Here is a 27,916-nt window from a genome sequence, read left to right on the forward strand (position 1 = left end):
ACCCCCAATGCACTAAATAGCCTGTTTGTGTTTCAATGATGCAAGCGAAATGAGTTATTTTAATTAGATATAAATATATTTACAAAATCATGTACACTCTTCACTTCAATGCAAATCCGAAATTGCCATGATACAAATTAAATACAAATAAAGGCACTTACAAAATTAGATACACTCTTTACTTCAATCCAAATTTGAGAACAAATGTTTATTACCAGTTAATTTAGCACTGCATACCTAATTTCAAGGCGTTACAAACAAATCACGAACAGCATAATCAAACCAATATTTAAGAGAAGTATGCAAATGAGGATGTTTAGGTAATACCCGAACATTCCGAAAGGGCCATGGAACCTATTCCTTCTGTTACAGTTCCAACAGGACACTGACGACATGATATCTGAGCAGAAGAATCTTGGTAAAATCCTATGGGACACATTCTGCATTCGTCTCCGGCATCGTATGTTCCACGTGGACATTCAACTAAGAAATGAAATGAAATGCTCAGAGTCATTGAATTGACTTTTAAATTATAAGCAGAAGTTGTATGATTGTCGTATAATGTTGAATTCGGGTTAAAATTACTGCAGCAGCCTTTCCACTGCCATGGTTATGACTAGAGCTGCAAAAGTCAATGACATATATTGTGGCAAGTGTTGTGCATTTGATTAAGTACAGCACCATATGTTAATATGGGACGTATCTAAAAGCCACTGAAACTTTCTTGGATTCTAAAAGTTCGGTGTCTGTAGGTTTTGCCAGATTTCTCGCTTGTATTAATAAAGATAATATCGTTGTCTTCCATGAATATCAATTATTATCGTTTTGCAATTAACGAAAATATGTTCCTACTTACTACAAAATGCTTCATCCGCATAAAACCCATATGGGCAGGCTATGTGTTGTGTCACACGTAGATTGCCTTCATCTAGGCTATACGACTTCCCTTCAACCATCACCTCAAAGAATTCTTGCGATGTATTCATCAGTTCTCTTCCTGTCATTTCCATATCTAACACAGCATGAACGAACCTCAGGAGCGCTGGACTTACTGGTAAAAGTATGTGACAATCATTAAAAAACGCGGAATAATAGTGACATCAAACCTACCCATCTGTGTACTCTTTGTGGACGAAAACAAGTTATATCAAAAACTGACCACACATTCCATCAGAAAATCAAAAACAATCCATACATAAACAGTTAAAATCTTTGCTGCGTAAAAATTTTGAATTGTGATACATATAAAGTATTATGCCTTAACATCAACCATTGTATTTTGTTTCTAGATCTTCGATTTCTTTTCGTCATTGCCAGACAATGCAGAAAAAGATCAACTGTAAAGTTATAACAAATATGTCCAAATCAGAAACTTTTCTAACGTAATCTCCACTACCGCCGTTAATACATAAACCCGTTGAAGTATGCGCAGTTTGCGTAAATATCCGAATGTGTTGTCACTCAAAGCATATACAGTTTTTCCAAGCCTGTATGTGTCTCATATGGCAAGAATTTGACCGCTTTTCTCTATTTTAGAACTCGATTTTTAATACTTGGCAGTTACTGTATATTGCCAATTAAGAACCCCCACTGCGTGTCCGGGGTTTTAGAATTGGCCCGACGTGCCTCGCTACGTGTCGTAAAAAGCGACTAAGTAGAGGCAATCTGTTTGCCGTGGGTTGCGTCCCGTGTCGGGGGAGGAAAGGATCCTGGTAGTTGAACAGAGGATTTCCATGCAATACACTACTTTGGTCTCTACTTCTTTTAGACGGGTGGTCGGGATGGGCCCGGTTCCGACAAATCGGCTGGTCACGCCGAGCCTAGGAAGTCTTTATTTACTCTCTCACCTTCTTTATCTTTCTCCCTGTATCTCTCTTGATACCATCGTTGCCCCTATAGCATTTTCCTTTATCTTTCCCTTTCCTAAGTCTTAGAAGACTTCCTAGAAGGCGGTGGAATAACGGGTCAATCCGGGGTTAATTTTACCGACCTTAGAAATTGGCGACTTCAGGGTCAATCAAAGGTAATTTTATCAACTGACTATGGCATCTGTGTATCCCTCACACTTGAAAAGTGTCCCTTTGGTGGGTGGGGAGTATAGGTGCTGAATTTTTAATCAAGCCAAAATGGATATTTCCAAAAAAAATCAAAATAAACGTACGAAAACTTTATCTGACTCGGACGACGAACCATGTAGTGTGGAGTCATTTCCACACTTCATAGTGATACAATCTAAAGATGCCACAAAATCCCTTGCTTCTCTGTCTCCGTTTGTAATTGAGAAAACTATTACCGGAGAGCGTAAAAAAGATGAAATCGGGTTGCCTTCTTGTTGAGTGTGAGCGACGAGGTCAGACAGACAATATCAAGAAACTTAAAACTTTCTTTGATATTCCAGTGACCCCATTCGCTCACACCACACTCAATACGTCCAAAGGCGTGATTCGCTGTCGTGACTTCGCTGGAGTCACCGACGCAGATATCATTGAAGGAATGAAAAGTGAAGGTGTCACTGCAGTCCGTCGAATACGTATCAAACGTAATAATAACCTGCAGCACACCAACACCATTGCACTCACCTTCAACAAACCAACTGTACCCAAAGTGGTCAAAGTTGGCTTCTTGCAAGTGAAGTTTGAGATATACATTCCAAACCCCCTTCGATCCTATAAGTGTTAAAAATACGGCCATCACGAAGATCGATGCTCAAAAAGCCAAATATATGGCCAATGCGGGGACAATTCTCATCAGGAATCTCATTGTAAAGCAACTCCGCATTGTGTCAACTGTGGAAAGGAGCACCACGCCAGCTCCAAGGATTGTGATACCTGGAAAATGGAGAAGGAAATACAGAGTGTAAAATATACATCCAACATAGCCAATCAAGAAGCCAGAAAAATCGTTCAGGCCAAAATAGCCCATCCTGGCCCATCCTTCTCCACCGTAGTGAAGAACAATCCTAAAACAACGAAGGACGCTCAAGCACAAACAGAAACATCCGATTCAACACCAAGCTCAAACATCCCTCATTACCAAGCACAGAAAAACACGGCATCTACACAAATTACATTCAATAACCAACCACCGAAATCACCGAAAAATCAACAAAAAAAAAAATCACACGGAAACAGACAACACAAAGGACCAGATGACCCCATCAAACTCTATAACAGGTTTGGAGACATTGAGAGCATGGATGCAGAAGAATCTGCTCTATGCGCTCAAGGTAGCTCCAGACCTAACAACAAAATATTCACCCCCGTACTTCCTCCAGAGAAATAACCAGATTGCCTCCGCGAAAGGTCTAACCTAGCTCCAGAATCTTCACCTAGCTCCAGAATCTTCAATATAAACTTATAATGAAGAACACCATCATACAATTGAACTGTAGAGGACTTAAAGCCAACTATCACGATATTCTTCTGCTTAGGAACGAACACAATCCTGCAGTACTATGTCTTCAGGAAACATTTTTGAAAGATACGGAGAACATCACACTTAAAAACTACTCCCTGTTTAACATCTGCTTACAGAATGTTGACAGGGCCTCAGGAGGAGTCTCTGTTATTGTGAACAACAGAGCCCCTCATAGCTTCATCCATTTAAACCCCAATTTACAAGCCATTGCTGTAAGCGTCACTCTACATCGAGTGATTACATTTTGCTCTATTTACTTACCACCAAACACTAACCTAGTACCTAACGAACTCGACAATCTTGTTCAACAGTTTCCCGCACCCTTTGTTTTACTCGGGGATTGCAATGCCCATAACATTTTATGGGGATAAAATCATATAAGTGATAGAGGTCACAAAGTTGAAGACTTTATTTATAGACACGATCTGTGTCTATATAACACCAAAACACCGACATATTTACAGCCAGGCACGGGTACATACACATGCATCGGTTTGACAATATGTTCAACTTCGCTGCTTTTGGACTATGAATGGAAGGTCGCTGATGACCTTCACAGCAGCGATCACTTCCCAATCTCCCTTGTAAATCTTAACTCTACAATTGATGAAGTAATTCCTCCCCCTGCGGGTCCGGGGTTGTAGAATTGGCCCGACGTGCCTCGCTACGTGTCGTAAAAGGCGACTAAGTAGAGGCAACCTGTTTGCCGTGGGTTGCGTCCCGTGTCGGGGGAGGAAAGGATCCTGGTAGTTGAGCAGAGGCTTTCCCTGCAATACACTACTTTGGCCTCTACTTCTCTTAGACGGGTGGTCGGGATGGGCCCGGTTCCGACAAATCGGCTGGTCACGCCGAGCCCTAGGAGGTCTTTATTAACTTTCTCACCTTCTTTCTCTTTCTCCTTGTATCTCTCTTGATACCACCGTTGCCCCTATATTCTATTCCTTTATATTTCCCTTTTCCAAGTCTTAGAAGGCTTCCTAGAAGGCGGTGGCTTAACGGGTCAATCGGGGGGTAATTTTACCGACCTTAGAAATTGGCGACTTCAGGGTCAATCAAAGGTAATTTTATCAACTGAGTATGGCATTTGTGTATCCCTGGCACTTGAAAAGTGTCCCCTTGTTGGGCTCCTTGGTGGGTGGGGAGCACGGGTGCTGAATTTTTAATCTAGCCATCATGGATGATTCCAAAAAAAATCAAAATAAAAGATCGAAACCTTATCAGAGTCTGACGATGAACCATGTAGTATGGAGTCATTTCCACGCTTCATGGTCATACAGTCAAAAGATGCCACGAAACCGCTTGCCGCACTATCTCCATTTGTCATCGAAAAGACTATCACAGGATCGATTGGCACACCCAAAAATGTTAAAAAGTTGAAATCGGGTTGTCTTCTTATTGAGTGTGAGCGACGAGGTTAATCAGACAATATCAAGAAAATGAAAACGTTCTTTGATATCCCAGTAACCTCATTCGCTCACACCACACTGAATACGTCCAAAGGCGTGATTCGCTGCCGTGACTTGGCTGGAGTCACCGACGCTGACGTCATGGAAGGAATGAAAGGTGAAGGTGTCATTGCAGTCCGACGAATACGTATTAAACGTAATAACAATCTGCAGGACACCAACACCATTGTACTCACCTTCAACAGGCCAACTGTACCCAAAGTGGTAAAAGTTGGCTTTTTGCAAGTAAAGGTAGAGATTTACATTCCTAACCCCCTTCGGTGTTATAAATGTCAAAAATACGGCCATCACGAAGACCGCTGCTCCAAGAGCCAAATATGTGGCCGATGCGGAGACAATGCTCATCAGGAATCTGATTGTAAAGCAACTCCGCATTGTGTCAACTGCGGAAAAGAGCACCACGCAAATTCCAAGGATTGCGATACCTGGAAACAGGAGAAGGAAATTCAGAGGGTAAAATACACAAATAATATTCCCTATCCAGAAGCCAGAAAAATTGTACAGGCAAAAACAGCCCATCCTGGCCCATCCTTCTCCACTGTAGTGAAGAGCAATCCTAAAACAACGAAGGACGCTCAAACACAAACAGAAGCACCCGATTCAACACCAAATTCAAACACCCCCCATTACCAAGCACAGAAAAACACGGCATCTACTCAGACTACATTTAATAATACCCAACAACCTAAATCACCAAAGAGTAAAAAATCTCACGGAAACAGGCAACAAAAGGGGTCAGATGACCCCATCAAACTTTATAACCGGTTTGGAGACATCGAGAGCATGGATGCAGAAGAATCTGCTCCATGCGCCCAAGGGATCTCCAGACCTACAAACAAAAAATTCACCCCCGTACTTCCTCCAGAGAAATAACAAAACAAATTCCCTCTGCGAAAGGTCTAACCTAGCTTCACAATCTTTAATTTAAATTTATAATGAAAAACACTATCATACAATGGAATTGTCGAGGACTTAAAGCAAATTACAATGATATTCTTCTGTTTTTAAACGAACATGATCCTGCGGTACTATGCCTTCAAGAAACATTCTTGAAAGATACGGACAATATCACATTTAAAAACTACTCCCTGTTTAACATCTGCTCTCCAAATGTTGATAGGGCATCAGGAGGAGTTTCTGTTATTGTAAACAACAGAGCTCCTCATAGCTTCATTCATTTAAACACCAATTTACAAGCCATTGCTGTAAGCGTCACTCTACATCGAGTGATTACATTTTGCTCTATTTATTTACCACCAAACACTAACCTAGTACCAAACGAACTGGACAATCTTGTTCAACAGCTTCCCGCACCCTTTGTTTTACTCGGGGATTTTAATGCCCATAACATTTTATGGGGATCAAATCATATAAGTGACAGAGGTCACAAAGTTGAAGACCTTATTTCTAGACACGATCTGTGTCTATATAATACCAAAACACCTACATATTTACACCCAGGCACGGGTGCATACACAAGCATCGATTTGACAATTTGTTCTCCTTCTCTGCTTTTGGACTATGAATGGAAGGCCGCTGATGACCTTCACAGCAGCGATCACTTCCCAATCTTTCTTGTAAATCTCAACTCTACAGTCGATGAAGTAATTCCACAATGGAATTTAAAGAAGGCCGACTGGGCCAAGTTCGAAACACTCTGTAAAACTAGGCTGAATGAGGATACAGTTTTCAATGTTGACGATACCATTCAGCATTTTACATCTAGCTTAATAGAGATTGCAGAAGAATCCGTTCCCAAGTCCTCGCCACATTGTAAAAGAACCCAAAAACCTTGTGTCACAAACTAATGTAAGGAAGCCATTAAACTACGCCGAGAAGCATTAAGGAAATTTAATAATCAACCGACGCCCGAAAACTTAAATATATATCGCATTGCCCGGGCCAAAGCTCGCCGCATAATCAAAGAAAGTAAAAGAGCATCATGGAAGAAGTATGTTTCTTCTTTAAACTCTCGTTCCTCTGTTAAAAAAGTTTGGGACACTATACGCAAAATAAATGGAAAGAGAAAGCAAAACCCTCTCCGACATCTGACACTGAACAATAACAACTTTAGTTCAAAACGTGACATTGCAAATATTCTTGCTGACAGTTTCTCGAAAAATTCCTCATCATCTAATTATTCAGAAGCCTTCCGAAAACTTAAAACTCAAAAAGAAAAGTCACGTTTAAAATTCACATCCAACAACTCGGAAAGTTATAATCAATTGTTCTCACTATCTGAGCTTAGGGAGGCTTTAGATAAGGCCCATGATACATCCGCTGGGCCTGACGAGATACATTACCAGTTTCTGAAACACCTTCCAGAATCATCATTAACATCTCTTTTGAAACTCTTCAATGATTTATGGATTACTGGTAATGTACCAAAAATCTGGAAAGAAGCAACTGTAATACCAGTCCCCAAACCCGGTAAAGATAGCGAAGACCCCAACAGCTATCGACCAATTGCACTCACAAGCTGTGTGTGCAAAACAATGGAACGAATGATCAATTCTCGGCTTGTCTGGTATTTGGAAACTAACAATTTAATATCTCCTTTCCAAAGTGGCTTTCGATATGGCCGGAGCACCAATGATCATCTGGTTAGATTAGAAACATTCATTCGCGATGCATTTATTAAGAAAGAACATTTAGTAGCGATTTTCTTTGATTTAGAAAAGGCCTATGACACGACATGGAAGTACGGGATACTAAATAACCTGAACGATCTAGGTCTAAAAGGCCGTCTGCCCTCTTACATATCCAACTTTCTCTCCGACAGAGAATTCAAAGTACGAGTGGGCTTTACCCTCTCAGATCTGCACGAGCAAGAGATGGGTGTGCCCCAGGGCAGTATTTTATCTGTGACGCTCTTTAACATCACAATTAATAGCATCACCAAGTGTTTGACTCCTGGTGTGGATTGTTCGTTATACGTTGATGATTTTCTAATATGTTATCGGTCAAAGCACATGCATACAATTGAAAGACAACTGCAGCAAAATATAAACAAAATTCAAAATTGGGCCAATGCAAACGGTTTCAAATTCTCGAAATCAAAAACGGTATGCATGCATTTCTGTCAGTTACGAAAACGTCACGATGAACCGAACCTCACACTGGATGGAACACCTATTCCAGTTGTTGAGGAAACCAAATTTTTAGGTATAATCTTTGACAGAAAACTGACCTTTATTCCGCACCTAAAGAACTTAAAAGCTAAATGCTTAAAAGCACTTAACCTACTTAAAGTAGTAGCGCACACTGACTGGGGTGCTGATAGAAAAGTCATCCTAAATTTATACAGAACGTTTATTCGCTCGAAACTAGACTATGGTTGCGTTGTGTATGGTTCTGCCAGAAAATCGTATCTTAAAATGCTTGATCCAATTCATTATCAGGGAATAAGACTGGCTCTGGGAGCATTTAAAACATCCCCGTGTGAAAGCCTTCTAGCTGAGGCGAATGAACCACCGTTATCGCATCGTAGAGAAATGCTTTCCGCACAGTATGCTCTGAAATTAAAATCAAACCCTCTGAATCCTGCTTTTTCGGCTGTTTTTCAACCCAAATACAAAACTTTATACGAAAATAAACCAAACGCCATACCTTCCTTTGGCATTAGAATATCATCCAGCCTTGACACTACAAATATAGATCTTTCTAAAATTCAGAAAACATCGATCTCCGAAACACCACCCTGGCTAATTAAACAACCAAAAGTACGTTTTACGCTACACGATGGAAAAAAATCCGAAACAAACCCTTCTATCTTCCACAACTCTTACCATGAACTCCTCACCGAATTTAAAAACTACACCAGAATTTACACTGATGGATCAAAGGATGAGGAAAAGGCTGCTGCAGCCTTTGTTTGTGGAAATCACACAACGCAAGTTCGCTTACCAAATGGAGCATCAATTTTTACAGCCGAAATCAGAGCAATAGACCTTGCTCTGCAACATATAGAAAAGAACCGTATTTTAAACACTATCATCTTCTCCGACTCGCTATCAGTACTCCAGTCGCTACACAATAGAAAACTGGAGAACCCATTATTGAAAAACATACTCGTAAAAAATACCGAGCTGAGTGTCTCCCACAATATAATATACTGTTGGTTACCTAGCCACATTGGTATTAAAGGTAACGAAAAAGCAGATGGCGCTGCTAAAATGGCCCTTTCTCAAGAACCATCTGATTTTAAAATACCATATACTGACTTTAAACCTTGTATCAGAAAGTTCTTACGTCAGAAGTGGCAGGCATCATGGAATGATGCTGTAAATAACAAACTTCACGCAATCAAACCAACTCTAGGAGAATGGACTCCTTCCTACAGAACCATTCGTAGGGAGGAGGTAGTCATTGCAAGAATCCGAATTGGTCATACTTATATCACCCACACCCACATACTAAAAGGTGAAGACCCACCAGAGTGCGTTTCTTGCAATGAACCATTCACTGTCAAGCACTTTATGATAGAGTGCTTTGACCTACAACCTACGCGCGATCGTTATTACATTGTGCATGACATGAAAGAACTTTTTGATAATATAAACATCACTCGTATTATCGAGTTCTTGAAAGCCGTAAATATTTACTCTAAACTCTGACTTTTATGCTATCACTTTGTGCAGTTTTATGCAATATATATACCGTCCCATTTTAATACCTATTCATCTTTTTTACATCTCCCGTTGATCGGGAAGCTTTATTTTGCACCGTTACCATCTTACCGTTTTTAATTTCAACCATTTGTTCTTTTATATCGCTGGTCGATATAGGACCTTTTATAATTTTTTAAAATATTATACAATAATACTTTTTTGGCGCTAAATAGCCTAACAGTGCTGATGCGCCGTTAAAAATCAATCAATCAATCAATCAATCAGAGTAGCTGTACATGATATATATACTCAATTGTAACAAAATATTAAAATTTTGTAAAATTCTTGGGCCATTTGATAACGAAGGTCTTTACGAAAGTATGCAAAAAGTGTTTTAGTGTTTCTGAAATAAATAGTTTCAATAAATTAAAGTTACGAGTTTTATTCTTGTTTTTACTTCTTGTCTCTTATGGAAAGTAGAATTACAATCGATTCATGTGACAGTACTACAGCATCTTTGTGAACACTTGTGTAGAATAATTGTAAAATTAGTTAATGAGTTCAGTTTTGTTGGATGATTATCACAAAATATGCTCCTATCGCCTTTTTCTGGAAGTGTGACTCTTATGCAGAACAATCCACAAGGAAATTCACTTTGACTATGTAAATGTTCCTAGCGCAAGATTGACACTGGAGTATCTGCCACCTCCCAAACAACTACAGTGGAGTAGAGGTTCCAAGAAAGGAGAATATTTAGGAAATGTTGACCATAAAGTCGCATTTAGCCACGCAAGAAAACTGCTCATTTTCGCAGGTGTTAAGTATGGGATTAACTCTTTTCGAGGCGAATAATGGTTTGGAACATTGACATACTGCAGCTATTTGTTATAATTTACTTGTATTCATGCCAATGAAGCTATATTTCAAACTGCGAGATCTGCAAGAAGCGCCATTTGACATTAAAAATCCTCAGCGTGCCCTCTCAACAGAAAAATATGACAATGACTCCATTTACTTATTGTCTCAATAAGTTACTCTGTCCTTGGCATACAAAAACATAGCTTTGTAAATATGTAGAAGCAATGCCCTTACTTGTGTTATTTTGGAAAAATTCCTCTATTTGTAAATCATCTGATTCATCAATATTCAGGGTAAAGTTCATACTGACTCCCAGATTGTGACTAGTTGATCTAGATTTCCGTGTTGATTCACTGCAAAGTGAAGTTGACACTCGCGGGGTGCAGGTTCCATTCTGTACGCAGGGCAACGAATCTGTTTTTGTCTGGATTGTGTCAGTTATTTCATCCGCATTATTTGTTGTGCATGGTAGTGAAGCATATGTACCAACAAATGCAACAGAGATTTCTGCGGGAGCCTTAACTTCTGAAAAAATAAAAAGGCATTCACTTATTTGTATACTTGATCATCAGCATCATTTTGTAATAACATACCCGTGCAAAACATATGCCTGAATGTTGCCTTCTATAGATGATTTTAATTGAAAACTTGATAGACTACCAATTTATATTCTAATGGATGCAGAAAATTTTAATGTTTCTAGACATGTAAGAGAACTATTCAAAAATCATTTTATTATTTTCCTAATACCAAGGATCCATCGAAAATATACAATATCTTAATCAAATATTAGAAGAAAAAAATCCAAAAGCATAGATGCTATCATTAATGACTTAACCATATTTATCTTTACGAAATAAAATACCTCTACGTTTAGTACTTTGAAAGTATTTTACATCCAGAACTTGATAATCTGCCAAACAGGTTTTATGCTAAGCAAACATAATGTGTACGATTCGTTAAGATGCATTATGAGAAACATTTACTTACTATATATATATATATATATATATATATATATATATATATATATATATATATATATATATATATATATATATATATATATATATATATATATATATATATATATATATATATATATATATTATATATATATATATATCACTTTTTGAATGAACTGGATGAAGGAATGTGTTTGCACATATATGGTAAAGCATCTACTAATTCACGGAAATGTCCTAGTGCACGTAACTCTATAATACCATAATAACTCACTGCTACAGGAAGGTAGTCGTCCGGAGGGATTCGTGTCTGATACATGATTCCATGTGTAATTTGTAATGGCACCACATTCGTAAAACGGTAATGCCGCGGTAGGAAAATAAAACCCAGGGTTGCATGTGACGTTGCAACGTTTAAGTTCCTCCATCTCTGTACATGAAAACTTAGTACCTTCTGAATGTGGCAGGTTTCGGCATGCTAATGCAAAATAAAGAAATGTGTTCAGTTCAATCAGGATTCGTGTCTTTAATTATGTAACTGACAAGCGATACCAGCACGTTTAGTAAACAATCTACAATTTCTTTATCTAAGTTAGAAACTGAAAATTTAAAAGCCACGTACATAATAGTTTTGAATGTCCTGGTGTACCACATTCTGTGACCAAGAATGTGTTCTAATGAGTTGTCAATAATTCCAAAATATCTGAGTACGACTGTAAATCTGATACATCGATTCCACAGACTGATCTTAAAACATCAATGAATTATTTGATAACCAAGTTCTCTATATATTCAATTGCCCACTTGATCTACAATGCAGTAGATTATTCTGAAGAAACTAATCGTTCTAATTGAAAATTCCACTAACTCGTTAACTAGGTCAGGCCATGAACTCAACTTCTAGTAAAATTTTGTTTATTACTTACAACCATTAAAACTCAGTTATGCAAACTCTCCATCCAAATTAAATATACTTAGGAAATCATTTACAGTGGAACTAGGGAATGTTGTATTGTTCCTTTTGTCTTCACGGTTAAATATGTTTATAATTCGTTGATAATGATTTGCTCCATGTTATAACTTCTTGATCTAAATTACAAATTAGAACCTCGTTGTTATACATGACTAGTTCATGTGACATCTTGTTCTTTATCATGTTCTAAGACATATTGGTCTACAGGTTCCCTGTTCAAGTAACATCAAGGTCTTTAACATGTTGCGCAACATCTAGAATCTTACTGTTTACTAGTTCACAGCCTACTTGTTGCCACTTCAAATATTTCGATCTCCAAAAAGGTTTCACTCTGATTTGAAACATTGACACTGTGACACACTAATATATTTTTCCATTCCAAATGTAATTCCAAAATGAGGATAGATAGATAGATAGATAAATAGATAGATAGATAGATAGATAAATAGAACTATAAATAGATAGATAGATAGATATGTACCAGGACATTGTTCTGAATTGCACTCGGAAATCTCGATATCCTTTCCTGTGCATGGATCGCCATTCTCATCTGGAGGAGGGTTATTACACAAGCGAGATCTGACTTTCTGACCTACGTTACATGTCAGACTGCAACGTGACCACTCGGTCCATTCACTCCAATGACCATTGCCTGTTCAAAGCAAATGGCACAATAACCAATAATAGTCTGTCTACATTAGGAAACGATCATGCATTTGATACAGAACAGCGAGGTTTAATTAGCACATTTCCAATGAAATTGCTTATTAATGGAAGGTTCAACCTATCGGGCAGGAAGGCAATAATCGTCATTTTAGGTACTCACACGCAATGCAATCTATGATAACAAAAATGATTTCAATGAAATTCTGCTGTGTGCTAATAAGTGAAAACAGAACTTCTCATATAGGTATGTTCTTTAAACGACTTGGTTATTGGAGGTAGTGTTCAGGCCACAAGAACATTGTTAAACCCACAAGGATTTCGCCAGATGGATAAACTAAAAGCCAGATGGAACCATATTATAGTAGACAAAACGTAGAGATGAAATTGGCTAGATGTATACATGCATACATACATACAATTTATATCTTCATACCAGAGTCAAAATAAAAACGCGTGGGTCAGTCAAGAAGTTACAATGTTGCATTCACTGGCTTTGAAATTGTTTCGGTGGCTAAGCAATGTTGCAGGTATGCCAATTTCAAGCTTGAGTATTCGTTGGAAATATTTTTAAGAAGCAACAACAATCTGATTTACTATCAAGATCTACATATAACAAAGGTTCACGTCTTAATGACCTTTACAATTTCGGGTCCACTTCTTTTTTTATTAACCTTCACATAAATGCTTGCATTTCGTGTAAGTTTGATTTTTCGATATAAACGTTTTAATCTAAGTGACGTTATCACTTGCATAAATGTGGAAGCTGTAATTTCTTGGTGAATTCAAATTCCAGCAGAACATGACCTCATATCAGTGTCCGACACTTCTCTGGTGTGTCAGAGATCTCAATTTTAAAGCAACTTCCTGCATCATCTTATCATCATTGCAATGTGAGAGTTTTTTTTGGTATTGTAACCAACGTTAGTGTCAGGTGTAAGGTACAAAATATCTTTCCATAACCCAAACGAGTTTGTGGTTTCGGAGAAAGGAGCGTATGTGGATCAAACTAATGCATGTCTAGGACATAAACTGGATATCCAGCTTTTAAAATGGAGATAAAAGTCTAAGGAAACACATGACATTACCAATGCGAGAAATGACCGCATAAAACTGTACATTGTTAAAAAGTATGAATATTCCATTTGAAATTTTGCACACAAATTAAACATGAATTTAAAAATATTTACATTGCGATTAATAGGTATGTAAATGAGGCAAATATGAGTAGGTAACACAGAATCTGACGAAAGTTTTATGAAATGACTACTATTACTGATAATAATAAAAATAAATGAAGATATAAACGTCCCCTGCCCCGTGTATTACAGTGATAATCTGTATTCTTCACCTTGCACAAAATATTTTCAATTTGGCACCTTATGTAACAATGGATGCTTAACTATTAATAGCAATTGCCCTTGAAATGATTATATGTTTCAAATAAGTACTTTTCACTACTTCACATCAGGCAACTTTATAAACAGACATATATAAATAATACTAGACAAAATCTCATCCATTCCTGAAATAATAATCCTTTGCGGTTTTTCATTCAGATTAGGCGACAGAGTTGTTCGATAGTTTGCTTAGAAGAGGAATGACAATCGTATTACATGATCTGGTTAATATTAAGAAATGAAATGGAAACAGTAGATTCAATATTCTCAGCACATTTGATGTTCTTCAAGCGAGCCACTTAAAGATGTTTTTAACACATCTTTTAACTTAACGTTAGAATATTAACTTACCTATCACAGTCTCGCAGTAGACGCCTTTATAGCCCTTGGTACAGGTGCATGTGTAATTTTCAGCGTCTCGTATACATTGAGCTCCATGCAAGCATGCATGCTTGCTACATGGATCAGGGGGCGTTTGACAATTGGATCCAGTAAATCCATTTGAACATAAGCATTCAAATCCGTTCAGTTTATTAATGCAGATGTGTCCTCCGCATGGATCAAGGAGACACTCATTTTTATCTGTAATAATAATGATATGAAAAATTACAATTATCACTATATTACTGTAATTGTAAGTATTGTTTCGAGGTTAATATTTTGTTTCTTCAGATTGATATTTACATTTCAATCAAAAATGTTTCCGTTTCATAATCAGGAACAACAATGACTTTAGAAATACGCACACAATATGTTCAGACTAGAGCTTTATTTGTAAAGCACTTATTATCCCAATGCTGCATTCCCCGAAATGTAAATCCAGACATTTAAAACACTTAGAAAAACATGAAATAACTACATCAAAATCAAATCAGAGCACACTTTGCTCAATCTAAGGCGACTCCTGGTTAATCGAATTGAGAGCTTTTGCAGTAAAGAATCTAAATCAAATCTTCAGGTATGTATCAAAGAAAATGACAATTCTGTATAATGGTCAGAATACGTAACCAAATCATCTACATATAAATAGTTTTTAATAAATACTTCCTACAACAATGTTTGTGCCAAAACGTACTGAACGTTAACAACTGTAAAATAATGAAACATTGCTGTCATGACATCTAATCAGGCCTTGAACATATGAATTCAAACTTGCTAGCCAAATTTACTTTCTCTACTTTTACCGACTTTTGCGTAAACTTGCTAACAATCTTCTCCTGACAGCGAGACAGTACCAAACCAAGATGTCCCACCCCTCGACTTCCCTGCATTTAGGAAATAAATGTTCAAATATCATACCATCACACTGACTAGGAACCACTTTTGTCACACCTGTAGCCAGTGCTAAATCTGCTGTATCAAAAATGCCGCTCATATTCAACTGCATGCATGATTTGGACCACGATGTAATATCCAAGTCATTGGCAGAACCATTGAGAAGAAAGAAGGATCTTACATACATATCTGGAATAAAAATCATAGTAGTATACAAGACGAAGGTAAAGAAAACATTTTATTTTATCATTTAAGATAGCTTGTTACATGAAAGGGTTTTTAATATCCTACTTCAGTCAGATCACAATAGGAAATTGGAAAACCCATTACTGACCAATATTCTCATTAAACATACTGTGCTCTGTACCTTTCACAATATTGTAAACTGTTGTTTACCCACCAATATCAATACTTAAAGGTAATGAAACAGCAGACAGCGCTACTAAAATAGTCCTATCTATACAGCTATCTGATTTTAAAATATCATGCACTGATTTTAAACCTAGTATCAAAGTGGAATTATTTAGAAAGTGGCAGGCATCATGATAAGATGCCCTGAATAATAAACTCCATGTGATAAAACCAACCCTAGGCTACTGACCTCTTTCTTATGAAACCGTCCTCAGGGACGAAGTAATCATTGCAAGAATTAGAATTGGTCATATTTATGTAACCTACTTCTACATATTGAAGGACGATGAACCACCTGAGTGCATATCTAGCAATGAATCGTTCACTGATCGACTGTATCGATTTCCAACCTATATGCGATCGAAACTTTAAAGTTCAGAACATGTAGGAATTTTTTGGCACCGTAAATATTTGTATTGTAAATTTCATGAAAGAAGTTGAAATGCATTATTACATTTAACTGATTTGCAGTCCTATATATTTTGAATACTTTTAACGAACACTTGTACCGTTAATCATCATTATTTTTTAATATCCTTTACAATTTACAAACACCATATATATCATCCGTCCATCTCAAACCCTGGCATATGTCCCCCATATTATAACTGTACTTTTTGTGCTTTTATCACTCTTTTATAATACACGTTTATGGGTTTTCTTCTTTCTTATATAACCTTGTTTGTTGTGCTATATAGCTTTACGGTACTGGTGCGCCGTAAAAGCCATAATAAATCAATGAAATAATGAATCAATCAAGTGCATACATAATTGTAAGAAACATCATCATTACGGACAGTTTATTTTCAGTTAAATTTATTATTACCCTAATATTGGTTTCCACATTAAAGTTCAAACAAGTGATTGTGTGGTTTAACTGTTCTACCCTACTCTAACCAATCAATGGTGAAGATACGAGACAATGCCAGGTAATTAATGAAATCATCTGTAATCAGTGAGATGCAGTACAAATAGAAGATGAATATCATATTATCCTGATGTTAGAGGAAAATTTATCACATGAACTGTTTAGGTCGACATGGCAACAAACATACTTTGACTCATGTCTGCAGAGTAAAAAGTCACACATGCTGGAACTTTATCTTACTTTCCTAACCTTGCTTACAAGAAATAAAACAAGTTATGGAAGCTTGACTAATGCAACATACTTGAGATATAATGGCAATATTAAGGTGTTGTTTCTGTATATTGTTCTCCCTCTCTCTCTCTCTCTCTCTCTCTATCTATCTATCTATCTATAACGCAATTCACTGGAGAATACTTTTGATACTTTTTGAGGTGGTCTTGTGTGTTATTGTTCATATTCACCGTATATAGGCCGGTGGCCCTAAATGTTACAGTGAATTTGCTACTGTCATTGCTATAAATTGACATGTAATAAATAATATGCAACATAAAAAGCATGAACAATATTAAAAACAGAACATCGAAGAATTGAATTACTACAAACCCAGCTCGTTGCTTAAAGTATTTTAAATTTTCTCAGTGTTGCTGATATGATTACGATTGATGAAAATTGACTAAATCGAAAATGCATGATAGGAAAGCTTTGTTGTAGATGGCAGATGGAAGGTAGGACTTATGAGTCACTAGTTCAATGTCAGATAGTTAGGTCTAGCTAACGCACAGAGAAACAAGTGCGATCGATTTATTAATCCAAATGCCAGTTCTGTATTCAGCCTTCTACTAATTGCCGGGCATTCTCTTTATTAGTGCGTTATAAACAAAACATTGCTGAATCACTTGCATTGTTGGCCTTTCTGCTGTATAAAAATCACACCACTGTATGTATGTATGTATGTATGTATGTATTTTCGTATGTGTTCAAACAAAATTTCCAAACACATTTTGTAAATAACAGTGACGCGAACAGTATATAAGCAATTTGAAAACTGAAATATTCAAAGTATGGCGGTAGATTGGGTTAGTGGTGTCTGAGTCCAGGGTAATATGAAATACAAAGCAACAACCCGCCAAGTTCGCTGTAAGAAGGGCGATAAGTACTGATAGCACTCCAATAAGTTTGACTTTCCAACGGATTGACAAACCAGAAAGTACGGTAGATTTTTTACTAAGATTTGAATCAGTTACACAAATTAGAATATAGCAACATATAATTACAAATTATATTATTTAAATAACACGAAGAGTTGTTCAATTTATAGTGAAATGTAGTTAACTTAAAGAAACTGTAGTAAAATATTGTGGAATTTTAGTTAGATAAAAGATGAATACTTAATGTGGCTATCCATTTAAAGCAAAATGCAATATTTAAAATGCTACACATGGGATATAACCAAATTATGATATGACAAAGCAGACCCTTGACATGTATGTATGACCCAACTAAAGGAAGAGATGGTTTCAATTTAGTGGATATTTCATATCGTGAAGAATTGCTAAATACTGTCCAATAATTGAAGTGCAAACTAAATTTAGGATATGATATGAGGTTAATGTATATATCATACTTGTAACACTTCATAGAGACAATTCAATACAATTAACACCTATATATGCTATGTTCGAAGTATATTACAGGGTAGGAATATATTGCATCTGAGTATTGCAAGAAAGATTGCAAAAACACCAAGACATTCAGTAACCAAGTAAGCAAACATACAACGTTTCATGAATTGTATAGCGTTGTACAATAGCAGGTTTTGATTTTCAAAGCATCTTGCAAAAATTCTGGTGATTACTCAAGTTTATAAAGGAAAGCATAGATTACTGCTATTAACAACAAACCTTTGAGATATATATTGCCAAATAGTACCCGACCTTTTGCAATCTTTCATCGCTATCAGTAGTTTCTATGTCATCATGGATTTACTAGAGATCATCATGATTTCATGTTTCATCATCATGTTTTAACTCTACTTGCTCTATTCATTGTTAATCATTATTCAATCAATCAATCAGCTTGCTCTATTCATTGTTAATCGTTATTCAATCAATCAATCAATCTGTCAGGAAGCTTTTCACTTAGATTCTTAAGCTCATGCATGATCTAACAGTATGCTTCAATGCTTGTTGTCAGCGTTAACAAAGTTGTATATACAACATGTTTCAAATGAAGATCTTGTGTTCTATCTTGTTCACCTGCTGTTTTAAGGCAAAGCATTTACTCTGACAATCTTTTCTTTGTTGCTGCTATTCACATGTATTGACAAACCTCACATATATCTAGACATTTCTGAGTAATAGGGGAGTTGTTTGGACATTTATTTTTGAAGAAATGTAAATTAATGCTTACTGTTTTGTGTAGTCTATCCAATAAGACCATTTAATCGCATAGAAAAAATGACTAAGAAAGTGTTGACAACTGTGCTCCGCACATCGTTCTCCAAAAAGGCAATTTGTTATTGTTTTCATCCTGTTATGATTTATGCACTAAGTCCATGGTATATCATATACATTGGCTGTACTTAAGTACACGTTAATTGCTATAATAAATACGTCAATTAAAGACACAAAATAAGATGTGCTTGAAAAGCCATTGGTTGAAGAGCTATTTAAGTATTCATCTTTGACGGATGTGCTAACTAAATTTCAATACATATTTTACTACGATATTGTTTGCTTTTTAACTACCATAAATATTGACAAAACCCGCCTGTCATTTTTGAATTCAATTGCCCACTCTACCCTCCCATGATAATATTGATTATCCTGTATTATTGGGAAATTAAGGATTGCTGTTTTGGCTTTCATATACAATCGACGTAGGACAAAACAACATAATTCACTGTCATACTTTGTATTAATGAATCAAATAGAGAATGCAACTGAGTTTGAATATTTAATACTTCAGGTTGCCAGATTTCTTTCATAGGAATCCGGAATGACCGTGTAGATACATGAGAATTAATTACTAGCTCGTCATGTGAGTGTGTCTGCTACACACGAGTGCATATAACACAGACTGAGTAACATCATCTTTTTGGTGATGTGTGCTTAGTCGTGAGGGCATATGGACTCATGTGTGCAGGCAAGGCGATGGGTGTTGTTTACCCGTGGACCTGGGTTCGAATATCCGTAGAGTACGAATTAAAAATTTTCTAACCTGTATGATTGTATTAATATATATATATATATATATATATATATATATATATATATATATATATATATATATATATATATATATATATATATATATATGTATGTAGCTTGATATCATTTGTTTTCATGCTGTCATGTATTGTATAAGAATTGTTACGTCGTCATTGTTTTGCCAACGAAGTCGCCTCCGGTGCAACCCAACAACGTCGTAGACATATTGAAGTGTTCAGAGTAAGTAGTTCAGTCGAAGTAACTGGACTTTGAATTATTCGGTCAGGCATTGACTCAGTTCTATCATGGTGTAGAATACGACAAATTCTCAATTTTTGTGCATTATTGTATAGTATCCAGAGAGCAATATCTGATCGTATCATGCTAAATCGTGAAGCTCTTTCTAAAGATGAAAAAATGTGCATTTGATCTCCCTACTCGAACCGTTTTCTAACTTAACAATCTCTTTATTTAATATAAAGTTTCTCTACGATCCATATTGCTTGGTGATTTAGGCATACCAAAATTATAGGATTTTATTACCTCCATTCAATTAAATAACATGCTGTAAATATCACGTTAGCATGTCAGTGTTTCATTAGCAATGCTAATGAGAGTTTTGGCACAAGTTTTAAACCACATCAATTATAATCCAGCAGTAGTGAAAGTAGTCGAGCTCGGATAATATCGTTTTTATTTTGCTATTCGCATTAGTAAGGAAAATATTCCAGCACAGAGTGGATGGTCTGTGGGGGAGCTCGTATTTAATTATTTCAGTCATCAGTTTTTACTTGTTGTGCGTAGGAGGGGACCAAACTATATATGTTTACAATCTTTGCAGCTTTCATTTAAGGCCGAGATATGAGGTTTAGTGGAATAGTTGACATATAGCATATCAATGTTTCGTCGAAACAGAGTACTACAGAACATTTATACGGCAAGTAGTGTGTCACAAATTGCAGAATACCCCACGTTGTTGTTTATTAATAGACTTACATTTACTACTTTTTAATTATATAATCACTGCTGAAATTTGCCGTTCCAGCTTTCATTAGGAAAAGCTAATTTTTTTCTTTGCAATATAAATTGATATTTCGAATGAAGCTACGCATAAACATTTGTGCATTTAATGGTGGAAATCATTTTAAATGAGCTGCAATTTTTTATTCTCCTAACAAAATTTGATATCAAAGATCATTGCCTGAATTTAAGTTTCTTTTAATTACTTTAGATACATGACAATTAAATACGCAAATTGTTTGGTTTTGTTACCTAATAATTGTAGTGATAAATACTTTAAAATTGACAGAATATAGATTTGATATAAATAGTGTATATGCTGTGGCCATACAGTGAAGCATCTTTCCTGTAGCATTTATTCAGTTTAGTTTGTTAATGTACTACCTTCTTGCATCGTGATGGAATCGTTTTCCGCCAAGATAGGCCCATTCCAGTTTGTTATTTCCACGCTTCCTTTCTTTTGTCCGTTAGCATATATGTTCAAACTGTTAGTGGACGTAGCCAAAACTATTGCTAGGTGGAGCCATGCCATTCGCTCAATATTAAATCCTATAGTCTGCTTGACTCTGAAATTTCCAATATATTACGTTTTAGTGTGCGTTCGCAAATATCTTGCTTTTTGTGAAGGAAGAGTGCGTACATATATTTAATTATTTTAAACTTTTTATCCATTCAAAAACTGAGTTTAACAAACCTGGCTGCACTGTTCTGTAAGATTTATTTATTGTAGATACTCTCTTCACCATTTATATTTCGGCACTACAATTTGCAGTCATTAAATGAACACATTTTATGCAATACATGGCCTGTTTATTTATGATGGAATCCCCCTTCCTTTGTTGCATTTTACGGTTATTGTATTTATTTCATTTCATGTACCTATCCATTAATTATAACATTAGATCAGCATTACATCTAATACGTATAGGTTTTCTTATAGGTTTGCAAATTTGATCTAATTCGCATTGGTCTATAACATGCTTCATAAAAATAGGATTAACAATATGATATTGAAATTCTATGAAGGTTACATTTTCAAATGATTTGAGAAAAGGGAGTTCCTAGTTATGCCATTTTACACTGACAAATTGTTTGATACTGGTATGTTGGTCTTTGCAGTCCATTTGATTAGTAGGACCACCTACTACAGTCTTAAATTAGTCAATCAATACTTCTCCTTGCAACATTCTGTATCACCTGAATCATTCAATACTAATAAACAAAGTAATATACATGTGTCTCACTTATATGGATACATCTAAACGAATTACAGGAATTATAACAGCTTAAACGAGCAACCAGAAAATAGTGGTGCAAGAATGGCATGCTCGTGCTAATTCCGGAATAGCATTGTATGGCTAATTTGTGTAACACCCGTTTATATAAAAAAAGGTAATAATGAGACTGAATTATTTATGCAAATGATAAAAACGTATGTTAAAAGAATATTTGAAGCACACCAGTTATATGACACACTTTAATAAAAAATGAAGAAACTAAAACTAAACACTACACAGTAATACAATGAACTTTATTTCAATATTTCTGTGATGACTTATGACTGATTCGTTTGTAATATCTAAACATACTCGTGTAAAATCCAGAATTACCCACCAATGTCATAAACATTTACGCTTAATATCCATATTTATAATTAGCACCATGTAAGATGAGTACTATTCTTTATGAGGTAAATAATTTCATGGATAGAACGAAGAGGGTATGATGACTTCATGAAATAATCTTGCTCACACTCTTACGTCTTGTACAGAGTCCTAAATATGCAATTTAATTATTACCTAAGAGTACTCATTTTAAGCAGCTATTAAACTAGCTTTAAACAATCTTTGGATCGTTATGTTGACTCTAATTCACTTTTTCATAAGAATAATATTACACCTGCTGACTCTAGATTAATGTAATCAGCATTTAGGTGACAAGCAGTAGCTATTGAAACACAAAAGTGAATCCTCGTATTAACTATTTTATTTAATTTGGAGAATTATATTATCTAGTGAAACAAGCTGGGCCTTAAACGTATAAAATTTGAAATGTATTTTAAGAGTAGAAACGCATCTAAAAATTGACTTGTACATCTCTGCTGATACGATAATAGAAATTATTGTAAACTCTTACGATGCCTTAGATGACAACAAATTTATCACCTAATCTGCGATACCCTTCAAACTTTCATTTGAACACAAGATTATTCATTCTGTCATATTATATCTAGAGCATTTGTTAAATTATTAAAAGGTTATATATACCCATTTGTCTCCACATACACATCGAAATCAAGATTGATTACGATGGAGCTGTTTCTAGAGAAGCTTTCGATTCCCAGCAAGGTAGTAGTTTCCGTTGTGTTGCCGATAATAAATATCCAGGCAGAGTATGTAATATCCCACATGAAGCTACTCGGGTTGATGAGATGTACACCATTTTGTTTCTTTATATACAAGTCATACTCTGAAATGTTAATTGTCTTTAAATTATAATTTGAAATCTTAAATGATCCGAATCTCTATTACGAAGAATAAGTCAATCTTAAAAGTGTCAATGAATATTTGTTTTTATTGTACTTTAGGTGGCATTATGATGATAAATATGTATTGTTTGTTTTTATTCTAGAAAGTTCTCAAGACGATGGATGTTTCCAATTTCTGAAAAGAACAAAAATAACTCACATATTTCGCGTAAATATAATATGTGACAACTTTCTGATTAACAAGATAAATTTTATTGGATTAATTGGTCCCAACAATAAGCAAGCATTTCAAGACAACATACTTTGAACATAATTACACTAAATTATTTATAATGACTTAGTCTAACACTTATCCATCTCTAATTTGCACAACAACCTGTTTAAATTTTCAGTCTTAAGTAATTATGTACTTCGTCAGATGGATAGGTCAGATGGACATTTGTAGTGTCTTAAAACGAATGTTAATCACTAAGTACTGTTATTTTGCATTATTTGTTTTTTATTCATTATATTCAATGGATAATTGTGTTTTGAACCTGACCTTGTCTACAATCAACCTCATTATTTTCCACTGACCTGAATGATTCATTGTAGTTTTGTAAACATCATGTTTATTTTAATCTAAGTCCTGAACATTCGAAATTCCCCATGAAATACTGGGTCTATCTGTTGTTTACTACATCTTTTATTACATTTTCATTAACATATTTTCTAATCATAACTTAGATTTTATCTTGTGAATATTTGGAACATTCCAGAATACAATTTTCCATTAGTTAATAGTGTTTTTATTAGAAAATGCTAATTGTGACCTGAGGTCAAATAGAAGCGATATAACGTTGCTTATCTAGAAATTTGGCATTAGTGCTGTAACGCAACAAACGAATGTTGGCACATAACTACGGCACAGGTCATCACGTGCAAATCAACACTTCCAGCTTTGTATTTATTTAGGAATACCACTAAAATTTATTAAGAATTTAAATATTTCCAATGTGCGCTAGACATTCTGATTATGTGGAACTTAATTCGCAATATTGTTAGTTCATTTTACTTTTTCATTCTTGTATTCTAATGAAACCAATTATTTGTTGAATTTTACAAATCTTGTTGCCTTTGCTCTTTTCAATTACTTAGTTTAAGACCATATAGTCCTAATAGAAACTTGGGGGCTCTTCAAGGGTAAGAATTTTTCTAAAATGTTTCAAAATCTTTGTTTTTGATTTTAAATTCACCTTCGTTTAGGACTATTCAAAGTCCCAGGTATTATTTCACAATTTAGATATATGTAGTGAAAACAACAAGCTTTTATAATGCACCTAAAGTAGAGACAATTCTTTCAAATATTACTCAGGAATGGCAGTACAACATGAAAAAGGATGAATTGTTCCATCTTGCCAGATAAGACCATCTTTCCCAGCCGAGAGTTTCTTTAACACAGCAAGAAATACAAATTATGTTGGACCAATATTTGGTGGAAAAGAATGTTTTGGAAAGAACTGCTTTGGATTTGACTAGTGATTCTCCATCTGACACTAACTTAAAAATTATGGAAATGAAATTAAAATAGAATAATGAAACTGAATTATAATACCATGAGCTTCGGAAAGAAGAAAGATAAGTGTAATTAAATAAAGTGGAAACAGAGAAGAAAATGAAATTCAATAAACGGGAACAAAGGAGAGAAAAATGAGAAACTCAGTGAGAAAGAGAAAAGGCAGAACGAGAATTTCAATTTAGATCAAATGAGTTAGAAATGGCAAGTGAAATGCATTTCCCCCACTTTGCATACAAATTCAGGCTTTGATGTTAATAAAATATTAGGTTATTGCCCATTTTTAAGGAAAAAGAAAAAGAAAATTATTTCCCTTATTTAGAAAATAATTGCTGAAAATTTGAAAAGGCCAAGAGAGCATTAGACATTGTTATGACAAAGTGCACATTTAGGCAAAGCTAGTGACATGTACACCTTCCTGTTATTACAGCACAGTGCTGATTATAATCTGGTTATGAATGTATCTTGAAAGGTTATGAATTGGTAACTGAGACTTATCGACAAATGCTTTTGAATTATACAATTAAACTGGATAAACCCATGTTCGATTTGCAAGAGTTAAATAACAATTATTTGATAGGTGGTGCTAGCCTAGAATGTTGGTCGAGAATACGAACATCTCAGACAATTCATATAAATTGAAGAATTCAATAACTGCATCCATAGTGACGTTAAGATTGCCATTGACGAAAAAAAGATCAAAATTTTAGAAAATGCTGCTCGTACAGTGACAAGTATTCCTTAGGTCATACAGTTTCTTTCATCAGGAAGTCTTTTACTGAGAACTGTTCTGATATAAACCTGATATAAACCTATTTCAGTTTAATAAGAACACTTCGTAATTTCAAACTGGCACACCATTTAAGATAACATTGATCAAAAATCTTTATCTATTCCTACATGCACCTATTCAAAGAGAAAATGGCACGTCATTTCTGATTGCTACAAATTAAAAAATAAGCAGCAGAATCAAAACAGACCCATTCCAAACGATCTTATTTCTAGGAAGTCAAGGCCAAGGTCATGCATTGAAAATGATACATTTGTTCTGTCAAGCAAAGTCCGGTCTGATTTCATTAGGGAGAATTATGAACCATTCTTGCAGAATTGCTAATACCATTCTTGTCGAATTAATACCATACATAAATGATTCTGCAAATCCTATCCCAATCAAACGTTTAAGGGACACATGAGCTTCTCTTAGTCTTCACTACACAATAGAAAACTGGAGAACCCATTATTGAAAAACATACTCGTCAAACATACCGAGCTGAGTGTCTCCCACAATATAATATACTGTTGGTTACCAAGCCACATTGGTATTAAAGGTAACGAAAAAGCAGATCGCGCTGCTAAAATGGCCCTTACTCAAGAACCACCTGATTTTAAAATACCGTATACTGATTTTAAACCTTGTATCAGAAAGTTCTTACGTCAGAAGTGGCAGGCATCATGGAATGATGCCGTGAATAACAAACTTCATGCAATCAAGCCAACTCTAGGAGAATGGACTCCTTCCTACAGAACCATGCGTAGGGAGGAGGTAGTCATTGCAAGAATCCGAATTGGTCATACTTATATCACCCACACCCACATACTAAAAGGTGAAGACCCACCAGAGTGCGTTTCTTGCAATGAACCATTCACTGTCAAGCACTTTATGATAGAGTGCTTTGACCTGCAACCTACGCGCGATCGTTATTACATTGTGCATGACATGAAAGAACTTTTTGATACTATAAAGATCATTCGTATTATAGAGTTCCTGAAAGCAGTAAATATTTATTCTAAACTCTGATTTTATGCTATCACCTTGTGCAGTTTTATGCAATATATATACCGTCCCATTTTAATACCTTTTCATCTTTTTTCATTAACATAGAATATTTACATCTCCCATTGATCGGGAAGCTTTATTTTGCACCGTTGCCATCTTACCGTTTTTAATTTCAACCATTTGTTCTTTTATATCGCTGTTCGATAGAGGACCTTTTATAATTTTTAAAAAGATTATACAATAACACTTTTTTGGCGCTAAATAGCCTAACAGTGCTGATGCGCCGTTAAAAATCAATTAATCAATCAATCTCTTAGTCTTTTTTATCATGTACTTCTTTTGTTTCTGAGAAGTCTTCTTCTAATGAGAGTGTTCTTTTTCAGGGAGTAGAGTGCCACTTTCTTAATGTTCCTTTTCAATGTGAATATTTGTCATCAGACTTGGTCTCAGGATCCCTTACAGTCGGAATAGTGACATCTATACCCAAATAAAGGTATTCATTTACTATAGGGCAATGATCTACCTGGAGATAAGGTTGTGATTAATCCACTTGTAAAACTGACAAGCCTCGTTTGGATCAGAAAGTGGATCCTATCGAGTAAAATCCCTGATTTATATCTAGCGTGTGCAGTTAGTAGAACTATGCTAAAGAAAATCTTAAGAACGATGTTGATCGGGGAATTATTCACGTTTGCTCCTAGTTTGGATCAATCAAAAGGTATTCATCAGAGTGATACTCTTTTAACAGGAACAAGATTCGGAGATTTCCTTCTGATTCCAAGGGCTATAAGCGACACTGAAGCCACAGAAATACCTGACTGTCATTTTGTTATAAATGGAGTCATTGGGGCAACATGGTGACCACCATATGTACCTGCTGGTGACGAGTGGTCAGTGGGCTATCCAATCCTAGTTCCATAGTCGTACAGACATGGCATTCTTACTGTAGCCCATTAAACTC

The 27,916-nt window shown here is 35.6% G+C and overlaps 1 protein-coding gene across 1 annotated transcript in view; it reads right to left on the reverse strand.

Moving 5' to 3' along the window:
- Positions 1–316: 316 nt before the first annotated feature.
- The window catches only part of LOC149777719 (sushi, von Willebrand factor type A, EGF and pentraxin domain-containing protein 1-like), a 60,703-nt gene continuing 33,103 nt past the window's right edge, over positions 317–27,916 (reverse strand). The window contains exons 7-13 of the mRNA XM_089940425.1: positions 15,652–15,816; positions 14,704–14,934; positions 12,771–12,941; positions 11,591–11,794; positions 10,586–10,876; positions 857–1,051; positions 317–483 (exon numbers count right to left, since the gene is read on the reverse strand). Of these exons, the coding sequence (XP_089796551.1) occupies positions 317–483; positions 857–1,051; positions 10,586–10,876; positions 11,591–11,794; positions 12,771–12,941; positions 14,704–14,934; positions 15,652–15,816 (1,424 nt within the window). The remainder of the gene's footprint in view (positions 484–856; positions 1,052–10,585; positions 10,877–11,590; positions 11,795–12,770; positions 12,942–14,703; positions 14,935–15,651; positions 15,817–27,916) is intronic.

The sequence above is a fragment of the Sinohyriopsis cumingii genome, chromosome 17 (genome assembly GCF_028554795.1).
Source record: "Sinohyriopsis cumingii isolate HCF-2022 chromosome 17, ASM2855479v2, whole genome shotgun sequence".
NCBI lineage: Eukaryota > Metazoa > Mollusca > Bivalvia > Unionida > Unionidae > Sinohyriopsis > Sinohyriopsis cumingii.